Source organism: Parambassis ranga, chromosome 13 (assembly GCF_900634625.1).
Source record: "Parambassis ranga chromosome 13, fParRan2.1, whole genome shotgun sequence".
NCBI classification, from domain to species: Eukaryota; Metazoa; Chordata; class Actinopteri; family Ambassidae; genus Parambassis; species Parambassis ranga.
In genome coordinates, this window is record NC_041033.1 from 21,192,331 (window position 1) to 21,212,302 (window position 19,972).

General features: G+C 42.2%; 1 protein-coding gene across 2 annotated transcripts in view; it reads left to right on the forward strand.

Moving 5' to 3' along the window:
* Positions 1-19,972, forward strand: part of nova2 (NOVA alternative splicing regulator 2) — a 65,774-nt gene that overhangs the window by 3,173 nt on the left and 42,629 nt on the right. The window contains exons 2-3 of one of the 2 annotated variants that reach the window (XM_028418794.1): positions 117-185; positions 13,004-13,147. In XM_028418794.1, coding sequence (XP_028274595.1) covers positions 117-185; positions 13,004-13,147 — 213 coding nt within the window. The remainder of the gene's footprint in view (positions 1-116; positions 186-13,003; positions 13,148-19,972) is intronic. The other variant, XM_028418795.1, reaches the window with a different exon arrangement.

A 19,972-nucleotide genomic window follows, 5' to 3' on the forward strand; every position in this document is an offset into this window, starting at 1 on the left:
ATCTTACAAACTGTGCACAGGCTGCAGTTTTAAAGTAAGAGCATAATACTGGTTGTTTCTCTGAATGATTAGTTTACACCACACACTCCCCACCCCTGTGCTTCCTCTCTCTGTAGTGGCCTTCCTGCAGCCCCTATTTGAAACTGAAGGCATTGTATTCCCTCACCAAGAAACTGAGACTCATGGTAAGACAGACTTTGATTTCGATTTTCTACCTGTTTTTTTTTTTTATATATATAATCTTTACTGTAACATTCTTCAATGCAGGATTGACTCAGCAGCAGTGTCAACACGTTCCTGTTGTTTTGTTTTTTTTTTTTACAAAGGCCAAATTCTGCAGAGTGAAACTTTAGGGCATTTATTTGACTGCTGCAGGGCCTGACATTTAAATAGGATTTTAAAGTAACATCTAACACCCTCATATTCTACTCACAATTCAAGATAATGCATGTGGATATTCTTTATATTGTATGTTATCAGTTCCATAACATCCATTGTCATGCTTTTTATACAGTGTTTCGTTTGTCATGATACCCAACATTATTGCACAGATGATGACCTTTGACCTCATGCTAGCCATACCATCAAAGCAAATGGGTTTATGTCTGCTTAATGCTGAAATGTTTGATTGTGTTATTTGACAGGTTGAGTTGCTGCTGTGGCGTAAAAGTCACATGACTGTAGTTGTGATGTTTTTCCTTTTTAAACAGATTTAAATTCAATGCTCGAAAAAAGGACGAAATCATGGACGTTTATCTTTATCGAAAGAAAAGAAAAACAATTTTCACTCATGTTTTTTTTTTTTTTAATCCAACAGCTGCAGCTCAGAAATATATCCAGATGTAAGCTATAATGCTAACCGCTTTCCATCCATGGCAAATAAGAAGTGAGAGTAGGCATTCAATTCTGAGATGACAAGAAAAGATGGACTTTTCCACTGACCGTGCGGATTGTTTTTTTTTTTTTTTTTGTCCAAATATGTGTGAAGAAAATGGCAAGCAGCATTAGGAAGAAGGAGCTGGTCAGCTGTCAGACAAGTAGATACGACAACTTGGGACCGCCACGGTCCCGCAGGTCATAAATCACGGCCATAAAAAAAACTGAAGGCCTTAAAGACGGAAAGATCAATGAGTAGCTGCGGTAGCTGCTGCTGCTGCTGCTGCTGGCAGCCCCCGACCCCCACCAACCCACACCCATTCTTATCTCTGCACCTCAGCTGCCCCTCGCCGGCCCAGCAGGGTTCCCTCCAGTATTAAAGGGGTTCAGATTCCTCTCTCATCATGTACATATATGATCAGGGCTGTTTAATGAGTTCATTGTTAATATTTAATTTACTTTGAACCCTTAACCTTGGATTATTTGCAAAGGCAGGACGAACGTAATGAGTAAAAGACCACACACTGTCATATTTAAAAACCAAATAATAAAATCTGGTTATCACCGAGTACAAGTCAATACGGTCATGTGACATTATACTTGCTACAAAATCATACAACAAATTAGCTATTGAAGCATAAATTTAATGTTAGGATAAAAACATGACCACCACCTCTGAGATTTTTCTTCTCCACTGTTGTGATGTTTAAAGTCTCCAACAACCTCTCATTTAGCCACCTGTTAGCAACCAGCTCCTTTAAAAAATCTCTCATTGGGCACTTATTGCTTTGTGTCGTACACTAAAATGTGATAATCTCTTGAGCTTGTGTTAACCACAGACTTTATTTCAGGCATCAAAAAAAAAAAAAAAACCCTGGACAAGGGAACAGGAAGTGCTTATATATCTCTGGGGTTTTGGGCTGTTTCCTCCAGACGTATACTAAACTTGGCCTGAACAGAGAGAGATATGAACTCACCTAAATTATGCTATTCGATCACTTTATCTGCTTGAGTTTTTTGTGTTTACAGCTTTAATGCAGCACAATCTTTCAGCTCTATTACTTATAAGAAATGCTAATTCTCTCAAGGTGGACAAACAGCATCTAGACTATATGCTGAAACTCTCCGCTGACGCTCAGCGGACCGATTTGTTTGGTATACAGTAAAAACTAGAACCCAACAGCAGCCTTTCAGCCTAATAGAAATGACTCAGGTTCGTTCTATTCAAAACAAATGCAGCTTTCAGGGGAAAAACTGCTTGTATAAGCCATTAAGAAGTCTTATGTAAGCACAAGCAAAATAAATTGGATGTGTTGTTTTTTTGTTTTTCTTCCTTTTTTGATTTTCACGTAGGTGGTCAGGAAACAAACATGTGAGCTAGGTGCCTACAGGTTTAACGGGCAAAGTTTGCTGACTGTAGCGTGCCGTCGCTTTATATTACAGCCTCCTCTGCTGTCCTCTGCCTGTAAGATAGAATACATTCATTTCGTAAATGGATGGACTGGCAAGCCAGTGTTTGGAGTGAGGAGGAGGAGGAGGAGTGGGTCTTGAAATGCCCTTGCTTAGTGACATTAGGGGGACTAGACGTACACTGGATGATTTTTGTATGTCTGTGTGTTGTTGTTGTGTAGCTGTCCTTGTGTTTTCTCTCTGAAGCAGAGATGAAATTTAATGTGAGGGGTGAACAAGGTGTGTGAATGATGTATTGCACTGCAGATGGATGCTTTACATGGACGCGCTTGTGCTGTATGAGACGAGGCCTTTGATGATATTGATTGGAGTGTTTTCTGTTCACTCCCAGAGCTGAGCACCGCAGCTTTTTTTTTTGGGCTGTTCGTACAAAGGAGGGCAGCCGTCTTCATATTGATCGCCTGTTCGCACGTTTGGCTTTGAACAGCAGCCGGAGTTGGGGGGAAGGGGGTTCAGTCCTGCATCGGAGAATGAGCTAGACTACGCAGAAATAAGTTCGTACGTTGGATTAATCGTGAAGCCAAGATGTGCTAAATGTGAGGCAGTGTTTCACTCGTCCTTTGTAGGTTGCAGAACACGGCGTCCTCTGCGACACGCCTGTTTTGTTCACATTTCCTCGCCCGCTGCCTCTCCTCGCTGCCCGTTTCATTCTTTCCATCTTCCTCTCCTCCTCATCCATACTAATCATGCTCTACTTCAGACCATCACGACTGCGCCCTCCTCCTCCTGTCCTGCTTCACCCTCGTCCTCCCATCATTTCGTCCTCCACCCACCCCCCTTCATCAATCGCGGGCTGCCATTGACGACGCTCACTCGGCAACTGTTTCCGAGGCTGTCAATCGATTTGCAGCCGCCATCGGGAGGACTCTGCCACCAGTAGCTGCAGCTCTCCTTTTCCTCCTCCACTTGCTCCTTTTTTTTTTTTTTTTTAAGCCACTGCGTCAAAGTATAAAAAAAAAAAAGAAGCCTTTGTACAGGGTGGGGTGAAAGCGCCGAGAGGTGGTAATATTCCACAAAGGGAGCCGTGTGATTGGTGGAGCAAGACGTCGGTCACACCTAGCTGGTTGCTGATAGGTGCGGAGAGCAGGGCGCTGATAAATATGGATGAGGGAGCGGATGAAAGGGCCGATGTGTGGAGGACGACAGGAAGGGCCCCCTTCTCTGAAATAGCCTTGGTCCATGAACAATACACACAAGATTTTCACACACACACACACAGGAGGGGAGAGAACGACGGCGGCTGCTTCAGCTATCTTTGTTAGCATAGCCGCCATGTCTGTTTTGATTTCTACGCAGACGCTCTGATGACAGTGAGGGTTTCAGTATGGAGGCATTCGATTGGTTCTCTACAAACCGCTATTCAAACCGAACTCCTGCTGCAGGATGTTCCTTTATAAGATCAGGCAGGCGTCTGTGATAAATAGATGGAGGAATTTATCGTCTATACATTTCTGTACGTCTACGTGTGACGCAGTTTATTTTTTTAACTATTATGTTTGAGACTTTGAGATGAGAGCTGCTCCCATAAAAAATAATTGGGATTTGTTTTAAAGCCGGCAGTGTTGGTATACTGCTGGTTTTTGAGTCATGCTGATACCTTGACCTGCAAAATATAGAAGCAAAATCCTTTCACACTGTAGAAATGTAGCATTTAAGGAATCACTGAACAGCATGGCAAGTGACTCACTCTAACAAGGTTATCGGGCTGCATCTGCTGTTTTTTTATTTAGTCTCCAAATATTTCTCTTTATCCAAAGAGTCACATGGATGTTAAGGGTTGCAGCCTTCTTCATGTTGGATCTAAACAGAATGAATGACATGGGAAAAGTTGACAATTCAGGCAGAGATGCAGTGAGAACAATAAAGATTTCTCCTTCTGCTCACGCTCTGTGTTTATGAGTGACGATGGCCAGAACGCAGACAGCTGGTCAGAGCCGCACTGCTGGAGAGCTTATCGTGTGTGTGTGTGTGTGTGTGTGTGTGTGTGAATGCTACCTTCCAACAAAAGAGAAGGGGACTAGAGGGGGGTGTGTGTGTCAGACAAAGCCTGCTCCCCCCTTTAACTCTCCCTGCTTAGAAGAGATGAATATTTTCCAAGTCCCCAGAGCAAAGAGCCTCCATACCAGAGCCCCCCTTTCATCGGCCCAGGCTGCGTTCACACTGCTACACTTAAGACCCCCCCCCCCCCTCATGTGGGATTCATCCTAACAGATCTGACCCACATTTAGTTTATAAGGCCAGATTGATATCTAAATCTGTTGTTATAACTTTATACTTTTATAATTGTGTAATAAAAATAAAAATGTGAAGAAAGACAACATATTTTTAGCTTAAATTTTCATTAAATTAAAGTGTGAATTTTCAGAATATGACTACATGTCACCACAGTTTTATGAATTCTGAATGTTTGCCAGAGATTTAGTACGTGTATTCCCGCCATCTGTAGTCAGGAAGAGTAGAGCGTTCTGCACGGCGCCAACAGCTATTTTCTGTTTTTGCACAATATGACAATGCCACCAATTTTTCATAGTTTTTTTGGGGGGGAGGATTAGATGCTGGCTTGAGATGACAAAAGTGCCCAATTTTCCCTGAAAAGTGACAAATCTAACTCGATGTAAAAATCTATTGATAGATGCGATTTACTATTTTTTTTATTTAACTAACTCTGTAACTCAATGCTTAATGGAGTGAAGTATGTGAAGTGGAAAAAGCAACAAAACACGAGAAAGGATTTGTGATCTACAACCTTTCTGTCCCGCCTCTGCAGTCCCATGGACACCAGATCCCGGGATTTGAGCCCCCAATCCCCCCAGCATGGAGAGCCTATTCTGGGCCTGGCGGGTCTGCAGAGGCGTTAGCAACAGATTGGACTGTTTACTCATCCAGTTATGTGGCGGTGGAGGAGGATTTCTTTTTTTTTATTGTAAACAACACTACGTCTCCAGATCCCTTAGCTGACCCACAGAGACCCAAAGATGAATGTCTGTGTAGTCTTATTCACCACATCAGCGACACACACGAGGACCTCTCTGTCGCCTCGGTGTCAGTCTTGTTGTTTCATGTATGGTGTGTTGTCCACGTTTCCATTACATCACACAGTCACACACAGAGAAAGACTTTTTGTCAAATCCTTTTGGCCTGTAAAAGAAAGTGTGTATGTACTTCCTGCAGGGATTCGTGTCTGTGTGTGTATGTGAGACGCTTAGAGGAGTGAAAACAAAGACCCTCATCACAGCAACCAGTAGGGAACCCTGTGGTTACTCAGCTGCAGACACACCATATCTGCATACACACACACACACACATTACCTACTCTGTTGTGTAGCAGGCAGTGATTTGAAGTTGTAATCCCTCCATTTTCCAGCCCAAATGTTTAGTTTCTTTATTATTTAAGTGTGTGTGTGTTTGTGGTTTGTGTTGTGGGGTTGTTGCGGTTGGATTTGACCAGTGGAACGATGCCAGTTTGCTTCATCTGGGAAAACTTAGCAAGCAAAAGTACAGCAAAGAGAAAAACCGTGCTTGCTCTCTGTCTAAGTGACATTATTAGCATGTGTTTTGAGGCTGGTATTGTAGCTTACCTCTGTGTTGTGTACTGTTTAAATGTGAAACAGTGCAGCAGTGAGGGAGATGTTGCTGTGAGCAGATTATTGTGCATCTGAAAGTAGGACTGAGTCTATATGGATGTCCATCTTTTGTTATTTGCGTTTTGATTGTAAAAAGCTGGTGTCACTGCTCATATGTAATGTCTTTCTGTGGTTGCTGTAAGCTAACTGTAATCAAAACGCTGTGTTCCATAGATGAGAAGAGCATGTGCAAAAAGTAACAGCCAAAGATATCTCCAAAAACCTCTTTATGTTAGACAAGAGGGCTCTACAGAGACACACTAACATCTGGCTTTTGTCTTTAGTGGTAATCACCATTCATTCCCAGGTCCAATGACTCTGCAGCGCTCACAGGTTCTTATCAGCTGTAACTGTAGTACTTATACATGGAAAACATGTCTGTGTTATCAAAACACACAATTTTAGGCACCATTTGTGTATAATGTTTACATTTTTTGTGTCAATTTACTGACCTAAAACAACACAAACGATTGTTGACCTTCGCCAATGCTACTGCATGGCGGGCGATAACATGAGGCATGACACCAAAATGTTAACTGTTTCCTTTTAAGTTTGATGAGACTAAACTAGTAGGTATTAAAGCTAGTGGTACCTAGCTTCAGGTTCGTCTCAAATTAAATGTGATAGATCAAGGGAAAAAATACAAAAATGGTACTTTGTCTTCTTTAGAAAGCAGTCAGTCGCATTTTAGATGTATTTTAAAAGCTGCATAAGTGTTGATAAATATGTGTTTCACACATCATTCACCTTGCAAAAAAGCTTCAGACCCTTCCAAAAGTCACCCCTCTGCCGTAAACTCTCACACCTGCGTGTTTTCTGTAACAGCCTGCAGCTCTCCATATGATTATAAGGCCATTATGGTATCCTAAAGTTTATCCTTTTAGGAACCACACAAAATACCCCCCTCCACACTTTCTGACAGATAAAACAGTAAGAACTAATCAGTAACAATCACCACTGCTGTAATTATGGTGTTTTTCTTGTTCTTATTTGCACTGAAAGTTTACATGCTCATTATGCTGTCAGCGTGACAGAGTCGCTGCACACAGGCGCTGGATCTCTGACGATTCTTCATATCGGGAATAGTAGCAGGGAACAATGAGTCTGACATCATGCCGAGACTTCTGCTTTTCTGCACACACTGCGTCTGTTATGTTATCAGAACTTCAGACTTTGTAGTTTGAGTGGCACATTTTTACGTTTGACCTCTGATTTTTATTAATAAGGATATTTCCTAGATCTTAGGATAACTTTTTTTTTTATTTTGAAAATGTTTACAAAACTTTTTTCAGGTCACCCGGAGACATTTTCCTCCCACGCCCACAAGTAGTTTTCCCACCAGCGCTTTTTAATTTACTGAGCTGTGAGAGGGATTAAGGCGTGGGTGAGAGCGTGCCGTGACCTCTATTGGATTTTCGAGGTTATCGCTGACACTGATGGGTCAGACATGACTAGAAGAGCCTCTAGCTGCTTATTATGTTTGCATAGATCGACACGCAGGAGCAACACCTGTACCCACCCACTCCCCCCCTGTGGGATGTGGAGTGACACACTGAGGGGAGCGAGGGGTGTAATTACGCATAATTAGGATTTGCTACTGTGTGACAGGTAGATGAATGAGGCTTGGGGTTTTTAAAAAATGTTAAATTTAGTTTGATTCTTGTCATTTATATTTAAAAATCTAAATTATTTGGTTGAAAAATGTTCTAACATCAATTCCAGAGAAGAGTTTAGAGTCCACTAATGTCTGAGATGCACTCCCGAATGTCAGTGTAAGCTCTTGCACACTGTTTTATGTCAGAGGCTTTTCTAAAAAAACTTGAGGAATGTTGATAAAACTTTGCTGCAAACGATGTCATTCAGTGTGGAGCAGCGTAGGAGGAAGAGGCAGATACTGCTGCACAGTTTTCAAGCTTTATTTGTATCTGGAAGTTTATATATTTATGAAAATTGAGTCACAGCAGTAGTCAAACCTGCTGAAGGCTTATTTCCAAAGCAGAATCCAATCTGTGTTATATAAAACCCTGTTAACCGACTCAGTGCCGGAGCTCTGCAGAGGAGTCCAACAAATGCATCTCGTGCAGAAACGTGTCGGTCACATGATCGAACACCTCATTCTCCTGCATACATCTCTGAATATTTTTTCTAATGCTCGCCATGGTAACATGCACAAGTGTTACCATGCAACAAATACAAGTGATGAACATGAGTCACTCATTACATCCCTCTTCTATACATGATGAGTCATGTTGCCAAGGTGTGTAGGCTTGTTTATAAGACGTCGGAAACGATCTGTTTGCGGAGGAGGTGTTTCTGAGCGTGCCATGCAGACGCGCACATTTTGTGTTTGTGTGCGCGCTTGTTTCATATTTACCAATTCCCCTGCCTTATTAATATGGGCTGGTTATAATTAGCTAGCCTCTATCTAAAGCAGGTCAGTCCAAGGCTTTCGTACCCAAAGTGGGTCACTGCAGCATGGAGAGGAGAAAAAGAGGGAGTATTGAAGAGGGAGCAGGAAGGGAGGGAAAGAAAAGAGGAGGAGCAGAATGAGAACAGATAGGTGAGGACGAGGAAACAAAAGACAGACGGTTTGAGGACACAACCATGTGACGTTTTCTCGAGCTGAAATACGAAGTGTGCTGTTGTGTCTGTGAGCATCATTAAAATCAAAGATGGCAAGAACGTATTCGGCACATTCACACACTTACATCATCGTTGTTGTGTTTTGCAGTTAATTACTGATAGTCAGCCTGCCTGAGATTCCCCAGTTAGGCTTCTGTTACTTATAGAAAATAGTTTCTCAGCGTCCCTTTGGCTTGAAAATGAAGATGAGGGGATTCTTCTGAAAAACTTCTTTTTCATCTGGAACCTGGAAGAGATTGGTGAGGCGTTGCATCTGAAGGTTGATTCAAAGCAGCCCCAAAATATGCCACATCTAACCAAAACACAAGGTTTGCAGTCAACAAACATCAGATATGTGGCTGCTCAGGAAGTCTAATACCATGGCCTCCATCATCTTCGGTAGCAATGATGATTAGATGATAAACTTTTCTGCCTTTATGGAGAGGTCAGGGCATGAAGGAGAGAAGGGTGATGGTCCAACCTGAAGAGGAAGCAAGGATTTAGATGGTTTTTATCATGTTTGTTTAGAGTTGTAGCTCTGAAGGGATAGGTCCTTTATGCTCATCAGGGAGTTCAGATTAACACAAGCTTTTAACAGACGGCACTAAAACCTTATTGGCCGAATGAAAACACGGGCAGGCTGAGGTTAGGTTGGGTTTTTCTTTGCTCTACATCCCGTAGTTTGAGCTCCGTGCAGTTTGGATTTCATCACTAGCAGAGCCGAGGAAGGGCAGGGGAGTGTCGAGTTTCCTGTCTGTGCACTTGTGCTTTGACTTGGCCGGGCACTCGGAGATGAGAATGGAGCCCACCCAGTAACACCACTGTACAAAGAGGAGCGGGGTCTGATGGGTGTAAAAGACGATCAGAGGTTTTCCCAGATAAGGAAACTGCACCCTGGAAAATAATGATCACTTATAACATTGTCTTGTAGCATGTGGTTGTGCAGATCGGTGGAGTTGTCTCGCTGTCGCCCACAGTGTAATACATTTGTTTTTCTACAGTGTAGTTTTGAATGGCAAGAAATTGGGTCACAGCTGACGGCTACACCAGGGAAACTTTAAGGAAATAATTCAGTAGTTCAATATAATACAGTATCTTAACCGTGGGTGTGTGTAAACATAACATGGACATCCAGAATATGACCTGTGTGCGTGTGTGTGTGTGTGTAACCCACACAGTCGTGAGAAGAGGTTAAGTCTAATCACCCAGAATAAGTGAAAACATCTGTGTGTGCAACATGGGTGTTAAATCATTAAATTACACAACATTATCCAGAAGAGTCCAGGACATTTTAAGGACCTTTTTCTTACTCTTTTGCACCTGACTCGACTTCATCAAACTCTTTATTTTACTTATCAAACAGAGCAGAGCCCAGAATAACCCCGGCCGTGCTGAGCTGTTCACTAATTACATTTATTTATAGTGAGGTGTCACAAACACCTCCGTTCCACTGTTGTTTTGGGTTACAGGGATTTAACTGGTATTTAATAGGACTCCCTGTAACTATATAGGATCGTAAATCTTCATATTTACAGCACGACGTGCATCTGGTAGTTTTTTTATGATTATTTTTTTTAATTATGTGAATTTGTGTTTTTTCCATTTGTTCACCTGGGTAACAGACAGACAGCGGCCTTGTGAGAAAGTATGGCCCTAACAGTAATCCTATTTTAATCTGCCTCCTGAGGTTTATGTGTCCTGGATTATCAAATATGAAGAATTTGGAGAGTTTGAGGATCTGAGGCAGTTTAAAGAGACGAAACAAAAAAATATCAGAAACTCTTTTCTGTTAGACCTCATAAAAAAGGATTGAGAAGATTTTCTCTGTAGAGAATAAAATCTGAAAATGATTGCTGACGTGAAGAATAGAGAGATTAGGGATTTTTTTAATGTATTCTCATCAATTCTTTGCTTAATACACAGTCAAATCTTTATGATATTTGAGGATTTAGGGTTTTAACATCTTTAAAAGTGTCAGTTTAATGTAATCTACTGTGTGAATCCATACCATCGGGAATAGCAGTGTCTCACTGTTACCTGTTAATATTAATAATGTTAGAAATCAGATTTTATGCAAAAACGGAAAGAGAGAAGCTGATGTTCGCTGTCTGATTCCAATGATGCAAAGACTTGAAAAATGTCAGACCTCAGCACACCTGTAAGAGAGGTTGTGTTCAATTCACATGCAAATATTAACATTTCTGTGAACACAGGAGGCTCCTGTTGAAGTGCTTTTTGGAGCAGTGTGTACTTTTATAAAACTGAAAAGTGTTTTAATTTATTTCACAGAGATTGGGAGCCTCAGTTGACCTCAGAAGGATTGCATAATGATCGATATCTGTCCATGACAACTCATAAGCCTGTTGGAGTTGGTGCAAAATGATATTTCTCTGAGGCCATTCTGTGATAACAAAACGCTGCTTCATCAAGTATAGAGCGGCCGATAAAACCATTCAGAGCCTTTTGAAGCATTTTTAAAATGAAGTTTTATCTCTGATAGCGAAGCAGATGGATTCTCATGGGAGATAACTGCCTCACACAGACCAGGCTTCAAGTGATGTGCTTGGTTCAGTCAGTATCCTTTGAGGATGTTACTTATTGGCATTTTTTGAGGTCATTTGAGCAGCTATGGCGATGAACATCTTTTTTCTAGCATCTAAAGGTCCTCAGCAGCTTGTTGTTCTTCCTCCCTGATAATGCACTGATGTAAATATTAGATGTGAAGCCTGGTTAACACTTCTGTGTCGAATCGCCCCAACGCTGTTGTGAACCCTTCAAGCTTCTTCGATAAAATTTATGTCATAGTCTTTTTTTCTTTCACATTACTTTTTGAACAGTCTTAAAGGTAGGGTAGGAGATTTTGAAAACTCAGTGAGAGTCAGCCAGATTTGGAAAGTAAACACACGCCCCTTTCTCTCGGAGCTCACCCCGAAGCCACGCCTCCCAATCACATGGACGCACATTACCTGAAGACGATCTGTGACTTCGGCCATCATGCACGTACCTCTCTGGTGTGTGCAGAGCAGGAAGAGAGTGACAACCAGCCAATACTCTGCGCAGGGTCCACCCGGAGGATTGGCTGATGTTTTTAGCGTTTTATAGCTTCCACAGATGATTCATATTCTTCGTTTTAATGCGAAACTGCCGAACTAATTGGTTGCTATCGGATTGTAAAGAGAAGTTACACTAATTTAACAAAAAGTGCATCAGAATGAAATCTGCTACCCGACCTTTAATGCAGCAAAAATTAACTGTGTTCATCATGGCCTTGCACAAAGTCGGATCAGGCAGAAATACGTTGGTGCTCGGAGGTGCTCGTCAAGCCAATCTGGGGTCATTGAGTAGACGTAGAAGTATAAATCAAGCTTTTGGCTGTAGTTTTGAGAGCTCCTGTCCTCTCCCTCACAAGTAAGGATGACTCCCTGAGAAACCATTAAAGTGATCTAAAAATAGCTTTACACTTTTGAGTACAACATTGTTTCCTTAGGCTCAGAAACAAGGTGTTGTATCAGTCTGAGACGATATCAGGGACTCTAGGATTAGAGTTTGATTCGCACATTTTAAATGAAGAATGGTTCATTTATTTTACAAGGCCGCCTCCTTTTCATATCATGACTTTACTGTTCCTCAGTGCAGGTGCAGCTCTGTGTCAGCAGCGTATCAGAAATATAAATAATAACATTTTTTCTGGATCTGAGCTCGTCTGCTTTGTTTTTGTTTGTGCGAGCTCATGTGCACGTGTTTATCTGTGTGAGCGTGTGTGTCATGGCAGGCATGTGGTGTTATGCATTCACAAGGCGTCACATCCACAAGCATCGTTTGAATCTGATTAGCTTTAATAGCAAAACCAATGTAACATATTCCTCCACTCTCTCCTCCGATGTGCCAAGAGGGTGACGAGGACCAGATTCCTCGGGCCCAACGCTGAAATTAGATCAGACCAATCTGGACAGAGTGTTTAGAGGCTCGCGGAAATGGACGTGCAGAGAAAGGGGAGAGATAACGCTGGCAGGGAATCATCAGATTATGGAAATAATTAGTTGACTACAATCATCATTTGATGTGATTGGGTGGATTTATGCGGCTTTGGGATGCTGTGGAGGGTCGGCTGAGAGTGAGCTGAGAGAGGGGGGGAAGACGGGAAGAAGGAGCTGCTTTGGTGTAGTGATGCGGCTCCTGCTCGCATCTGTTCTGTCAGACTGTGATTACTGACAAACACTTCCACAGTTTACACTCAAACAAGATGATCAAAGTATTAGAATTCTAAAAAAAATGCAAACAAAAGGCAGGCATGAGGGCAAAGGTTCAAAATAACCATAACACTGTGGCTTTTTTTCCCCCCCAGCTCTGTTAAATGCAACATAAACTGCAGTAGCATTCTCTGACTTCCTGTTTCCTGTTTCCTGCTGCAGAGGAAGGCGAGTACTTCCTGAAGGTTTTGATTCCCAGCTATGCGGCAGGATCAATCATCGGGAAGGGAGGTCAGACCATCGTCCAGCTGCAGAAAGAAACTGGAGCCACCATCAAACTGTCCAAATCCAAAGACTTCTACCCCGGTAAGACACCGCAACCACCGCCGCTGATGGATGGATGGATGGATGGATGGATGGATGGATGGATGGATGGATGGATGGATGGATGGATGGGAAAAATGTCATCCATAGATATGCAAACTAGCGCATCAAAATTTTAACAGTGTTGAAATAAGGTGATGTTTTGCGTCATTAGCTGTGCATGTGGACTACATCTGTGATAAAAGTTGGATGGACACAGATGCAAAACTGTCAATGACTAAGAACATGGAGGAAAAAAAAATAGAATTTCGGGATGGATGCATGGATGGTGCATCTATTTATCCATTTATTCCTCAGGAAGTTCATGCAGGATAGAGGGGTGTGTGTCAGGATGGATGCATGGACCAGTGCAAAGTGTTGTGAGCTGTTAAGGAAGCATTTCATTATCTTGAGTTCTCATCCATCAATTTTTCATGATGTTGAAACACACACACTGCGCACACACAGTTAAAAGCTTCTGGTTGTTATACACTGATGTTTAAAGTCTCATATCAGTGCCTTGAAATATAGATTTATGGATTTAGGAAGGGTTGTGTTGACCCTGTGCGTATGTGTGTGGCCCCTAAATTTGTGTTGTCTGACTTTGTGAGTCCTCGGAGACAGTGGGGCCTTGACTGGGTTTACTTTGCAAACCCCCCACAGCAACACACACAGGCACAAATGCATGCACAGACACACACAGAGCCCATCAGAGATCAGGATTACAGGATCAGGGGTGAAATTGTATTTGTCTAAACTCTTAATACTGCCCTGACATGACATGTGACTGGAGGAGAGGGAGGAGGAGGACGAGTGGAGGCTGTGATCTGTGTGTTCTGGTTCAGTCCTGCTGTGAGTCGAAGGTTTGGGCTGTTTGTTTGAGCTATGTAGAAGTGGTTTGCAGCCCTAAAAACTTAAGAATGTGCAGCCCCGTCCTCCATAAAGTACATTTATACACATATTTATGTCCTGTTTTTTGCAATCTAGGGCATCCTTGTGACATCCTTAAAGCATGTAAGCAGAATTTAGGGGCAGGATGTTGGTTTGGTTGTCCCATTTTATACCTAACACAGATTTTAAAGACCAAAATGTGTCATTAAGGTTGCATAAACCCAACTTCAGTTGTTGCCAGGAACAGCTGTTGTTGAAACGCATGTGAAATGCATTAATAGTGAAAGTTTTGCTGCAGTTTTTTCATGATAAATATCTTTTGGAATATAACATGCACATGTCTTTATGTGGTTTGACTCCTTCTCTGCCTCCTCAAACCGCGTGGAAAAACAGTGAAGATTTAAGTGGCTCCAGTTTAGCTCAGCGTAACATTCATATTTATACGACCCAAATCCATTACTACGATGCAAACATCCTCTCTGAAATAATATTCACGTTCTCAGGGGGGGTTTTTGTAAGAATTGCAGTCTTATGTTTGCACTGAAACAAGACATCAGCGGTGGTACTGAACAGTTCCCACTTCCCAGTGTTGTTGTAGTGCCTGCAGAGCCTCTGATGTAATCGTTGCCCCTGAGCCAATCACAGCATGAAGGTTCTCTCAAGGCCAGTCGGACACAGATTGCACTGCTTTTAATTTTTTTTTGTTTGTTTCTGTGTGGCAGCTGCACTAAGGAAACAGTATTCAAAACCTGGACACACATTGTGAGTTTGTTTTTATTACGTCAGGATTAAAATGGAACTTTTTGCAACTTTGCAAAATCCAGGCAAAGATTTACTTCTGCTGCCTTGTTTTTGCACTGAGAATTAAATGAAACATACTTGGATTTGGCTGCCTGTAACATGGATTTCGGTTTGATGCATTGTGGAAAGCTCAGACATCAACACTGAATAGTTTTCCTGTAAAGCTTCATTTCACATCATGCCGTCCCTTCTTCAGCCCAGCTGCATTTATGCTCTTTTTCCCTCTACTTAAAACTCCACACTGGATCCTGGAGTGTTTATTTGGTTTGAAATGCAGCTCTCATTCTTGTTGTGTGTGTGTGTGTATCCGTTCAGTGTTGAGGTCTGCAAACAAGCCACCGTTGTTTGACATCGGCACACGAGACTCAAAGCAGTGCCAGCTAAAACAGATGCAAGGTGCAAGACACACACACACACACACACACACACACACACACATACGTGTGTATACACAATTTATGCACACAAACAAAACATTTAGTGTAAAAATAAATTTGGAGGAGCACATAAACTTTGCATGCTTGCATGTAAAAATATTTACGCACACACACACAGTTTGTAATCTCTTGGGCCAAAGCCAAGAAGAACTTGGAAAGAAAGAGGGGAGGATGGGAGAGACAAGCGAGAGAAAGAAAAAAGAAAAACAGGGTTGTATGGGCCTCATTTTGGAGGGTAGGACAGAAGGAGCTGTGTGTGTGTGCGCACACACACACACACACCCTTCCTCTGCTCTGAAGGGGGCATCTGTATGCAAATGAGACACGGTTCTTCCTGGGTGACAAATCAAAAGGCCCACCTGCTGCAAGGACTGTGTGTGTCTGTGTGTGTGTGTGTGTCTGTGTGTGTGTGTGTGTGTGTGTGTGTTGGGAATAGCAGGACCAGTCTAATGAAGAGAGTTGAGAGTTACTGCTGTGTCTTGGACAAAGCATCTCATTTCTCTCTTCTCACTTCTCAGAAGACCTGAGTCGCCCCCCCCCCCCCCCCACACACACACACACACACACACACACGCACACACACACGCACACAATCAAAGCACACATGGAAAATGTGATATTTTATTACATTGTTCTAGAAAACAAAAAGAAATAACTTGCAGCTTTTGTTTTAAACAAAATCAAATTTCCTCACCTTATATTTTCAAAATAAAAGCTCATCATCTGGTATAAGGTATGCTTGTGTAAACACTTCAAAGGAATTGTGATGATAATAATAACCCAGAGAATTCTGCCAAAGTCCTACAGCGTGGAAGCTTCTCTGAGCCAAAACAAGATGTGATCCAGCAACAAGAAACTGGAATATTTCTGCACAAACAAATGTGTCTTTCTTTCCAAAATGAGATCATCAATTTAACCCAAAGAAGCAGCACCTCTGGGTCTTACAGAGATCCTTATCGTGAAAATACTCTTTAACGGTGTTTGGCAGCATCTGCAGCACAGAGAGCACAGAGACGTCTCAAGCTGGATCACTCAGATTAGAACTGCTGGAAGAAGAAGTCGAGATAAGAGCTAAATCCGGCTAAATTCAGTTTTTGCAGTAAAAATATGTAACATTCCTTTTTTTAAATTAAAGCCATAATTGCACCCAGGGGAGAAAATTTGGGATTTAAAGTAGTATAGTCGAATGTGACGAGAGGACACAGCGTGCAGACACACAAGAGGCTAAACATAGAGAAAATCAAATGAGCAGCAGCATATACATTCCTACACATGTGGATTCTTACTTTTTTAATTCAGCTGTATTCTCTGAACACATCCTACAAAATGTGTGAAAACAAACACAGGACCGTGTCCTACCCTGCTCTCCTCTCCTCAGCCTACATTCCTCCACTCGTTTATCACACCCTCCATGCCTCCCCACATCTCCACCCCTCTCCTCCTCTCGGGCCTTCCTTCCCTTTTTATTCATGCATCCTTCGATCCAGCTTCATCTCACCCATCTATCACTTCAGCCTCGCTCCCCTCCTGTGCTTCCTCTCCCTCCTTCCTCCGCTGCCCCTGCTTCCCTCCCCTCCATCTCTCCCTTCATCCCATCTGGAGAATAGTGCAGCAGCAGCACTTAAGCCGACGACCAATTAGTGAGGAGCGGCAGTACTGGGGGGACGAGACAGGCCACCATTCATCCTCTCTCTCTCTCTCTCTCTCTCTCTCTCACACACACAGCACTATGCGACCCACTATTCACTATTATGGCACAACAGATTTATTACATACCCATACAGTACAAGGCAGTGCCGCTTCCAAATATAGCTTCTCCCTGTCTCGCCCTCTCCTTTTATTTGTTTCTCTCTCTCACACTGAAAAGTATTGTACAACAAGGAAGCATCTTCAAAACAGCAATCAGCAAGAGACATTTAAAAAAACCAACAAAACACAATTCTATTTACACATAAAAAAATGAATACATCCACGAGAAAGACCAGTGCAGTGAAGTGCAGTGCTGCGTTATCTCTTAATCTTCTAATGACAAATGAATTATTCAGCCTTTTGTTAACAGTATTATTTGCTCTGTTTATTAGCTACTCTGTTGTTTTTGCATTAATTACAGAGCTGGTTTCAAACTGTGCTTCCTAAAATACAGAAGTATTCCTTTAACAGGTTCAGATGACTCATCAGCTAATTAGCTGTAGCAGTATAAATTACTTGTAAAAAAAAAAAATCTGTGTGTTTAAGTCATTGCCACTGATGTAATGTAACAGTGAGAGCCAGTACTCTTCATGCATTTATCCCTAACATTACGATGTTGGAAAGACCTGTCAACATATTCATTTCTTTATAAGTGCATTAAACTGATCTTGAATAGTATCAAATAAATAAAAAAAGGGAGACATGCAGGCTTGCAGCCAAAAACTTGCGCAACAGCTACATCCGTCGGCTGATCAGTTTGTCCTCAGAACAAATGCAGCTGCTGCTGCGTCGCATAAAATATTCATTCACGACACCTGTTTTATAATTAGAATCGACCTGCCTCCCTCCTCCTCCTCCTCTCTGCTGAGGTATTGACCTCTGTCGGACACAAGAGGCAAAGCCATGACGACAAAGTGAAAGCTGGGGATGAGTTGGTGTCGGTGCCATCATGGAGTTCTCCTGTCTGGCTGCAGTTTTATGGTTACAGTGTCTGAGTGTCTCACGGCAGAGAGATGCTGTAGTGAGGTCAGTGTTGAAACTCACATTATACGTGGATTTTACATGGGAAGAGTTTTTAATCGATACCATATAACATATCATCACATCAGTCATGGTTGGAGCCATTTGTCTGATCTGTTCAGTCTGTGTTTAGATTGTTTGTCCTGATAGAAGGCGGGTGGCTTTAAAAAGCACGTTTGAGTCCTCTTGACCAGACAAAAGCAATGATGAGAACATAACCTGGACCAGTTATAGGAATCAGAAGGCAGCCAACATCCCTAATGAAGAGAGCTGAGCTCATTGTCATCATCATCATCATCACTGGGCTGATTTCAGTTTTTAAGGTTGTTTAGAAAGAAACAGTAAATGGACATTTAAATCCCAAACAGTTTCTGGGCGTTCTTCACAGTCATTGTGAAATATTTAGTCCAGCATCTCTATGGAAACGGCAGTCATGGCTGAAATGAACTGTAGATCAGCCCAAACTTAACAGAATGTTAGTCAGGCGACTGCTGCTAGTACGTGAGTCAGTGATAGCTTCTTAGTTGCACAGAAGATTGCAGAATGTTGTGTTTTTCACAGAGTTCAAACACACGATGCGTTCACAGATCATCAGAAAATGTAAAGTTTTCTGATGGACTGGCTGTGAAAGGTGTTTTGTTTTGAACTTCTAGGCATCCACAGGGTTAAAATACCGATAAAAGAGCTAGAGTTTGAATATTTTAACTGGATATTTGTCCTTAAAAGTGATGTTCTTGCTGCAGAACTGGAACCAAATTTGTTCGCCTTTGCTGCCAAAATCTCTGACTTCACTGGAGTCATGAAATAGATCCAGCAAACGTGTTGATCTTTCGTCTTCACAAACTCGACGGTAACATGAATCAAACTTTTCCACTGACGCTAAAAGACGAATGACGTCAAAGCAACATAAACAATCAAATTTCTTGCTGTGTGTGTGTGTGTGCGTGTGCATGCATGCTTTTGTGCATCAACAATGATATCGGTATCTATTTGTGTGTTCCCCTCCCTGAACTGGACACATTCTGCAGCGCTGACTTCATTTCCACATATAACCCACTTCAATGAGCCGGATCTAAACCGAATCTGATTGTTAATGAGACGCCCCGAAGGACGGCGACCACATGTTCGGGTTTGACTTCACACAAGGCGAAGGCGATTAGACTCTCATTAGTTAGCTGAGAAAACGCTGCAGCTCCACTGAGTCACATGTGAAATTAATAGACCCTCACAGTCAGCTGGTTATTACTCAGTTGTGTCCTTTGGCCAGAAGTATGTCAACACTTTAAATTACAGTCCTATCATTGTTGTCCACATATTATTGACAATATTTGTATGGAAATCATAGCAGATTGTGGCTTTCTGTCTGATCAGTCTGCGTTGCTCTTTTGGCAAATCGTCTCTGTGGCACTCTGTCTCCTCTGTCTGTCCTCTGTCACAGCCGGCCTCCATTTTAGAGCTCTGTCTTTAATCCCACACCATGATTGCAGTTTTCAGTATTTAATATCCCCATGCGAACACACACACACACCCCGCACACATCTGTCGCACAGGGCCACATGAACTAACATAACACCTGACTCACTCACACACACATCGAGTTGTTATCAACGTTTCTGATTTCAGCACTCAAAGCCTCTTATGTGGCGTTAAGCTCTCAAACTGAGAGATGAAAAATATTCCATATTACACACACACACACACAACTGTAATACATTTCCTGTTTGTTAGCCATTTCACCTCTTCATTAAGCAACGTCTTCATTACAAATGTGTGCTGTTTATCAGTTACAATGAGATGATTTCCACCAAATTAGATTCCTACTTTGGCTCCGTCCAAATTTGTCAAATTACTACAAAGAATTGACGCCAGTTCAAGTGTCTGCAGTCCGCCTGAGCTCGGGCATCACTGCTGATCTGTCTTATGAACCAGCTAAACAGATGGAAATAACCGGCTCGTCTAAACCTTGTTTTACCCATCAGTTTAAAATGTT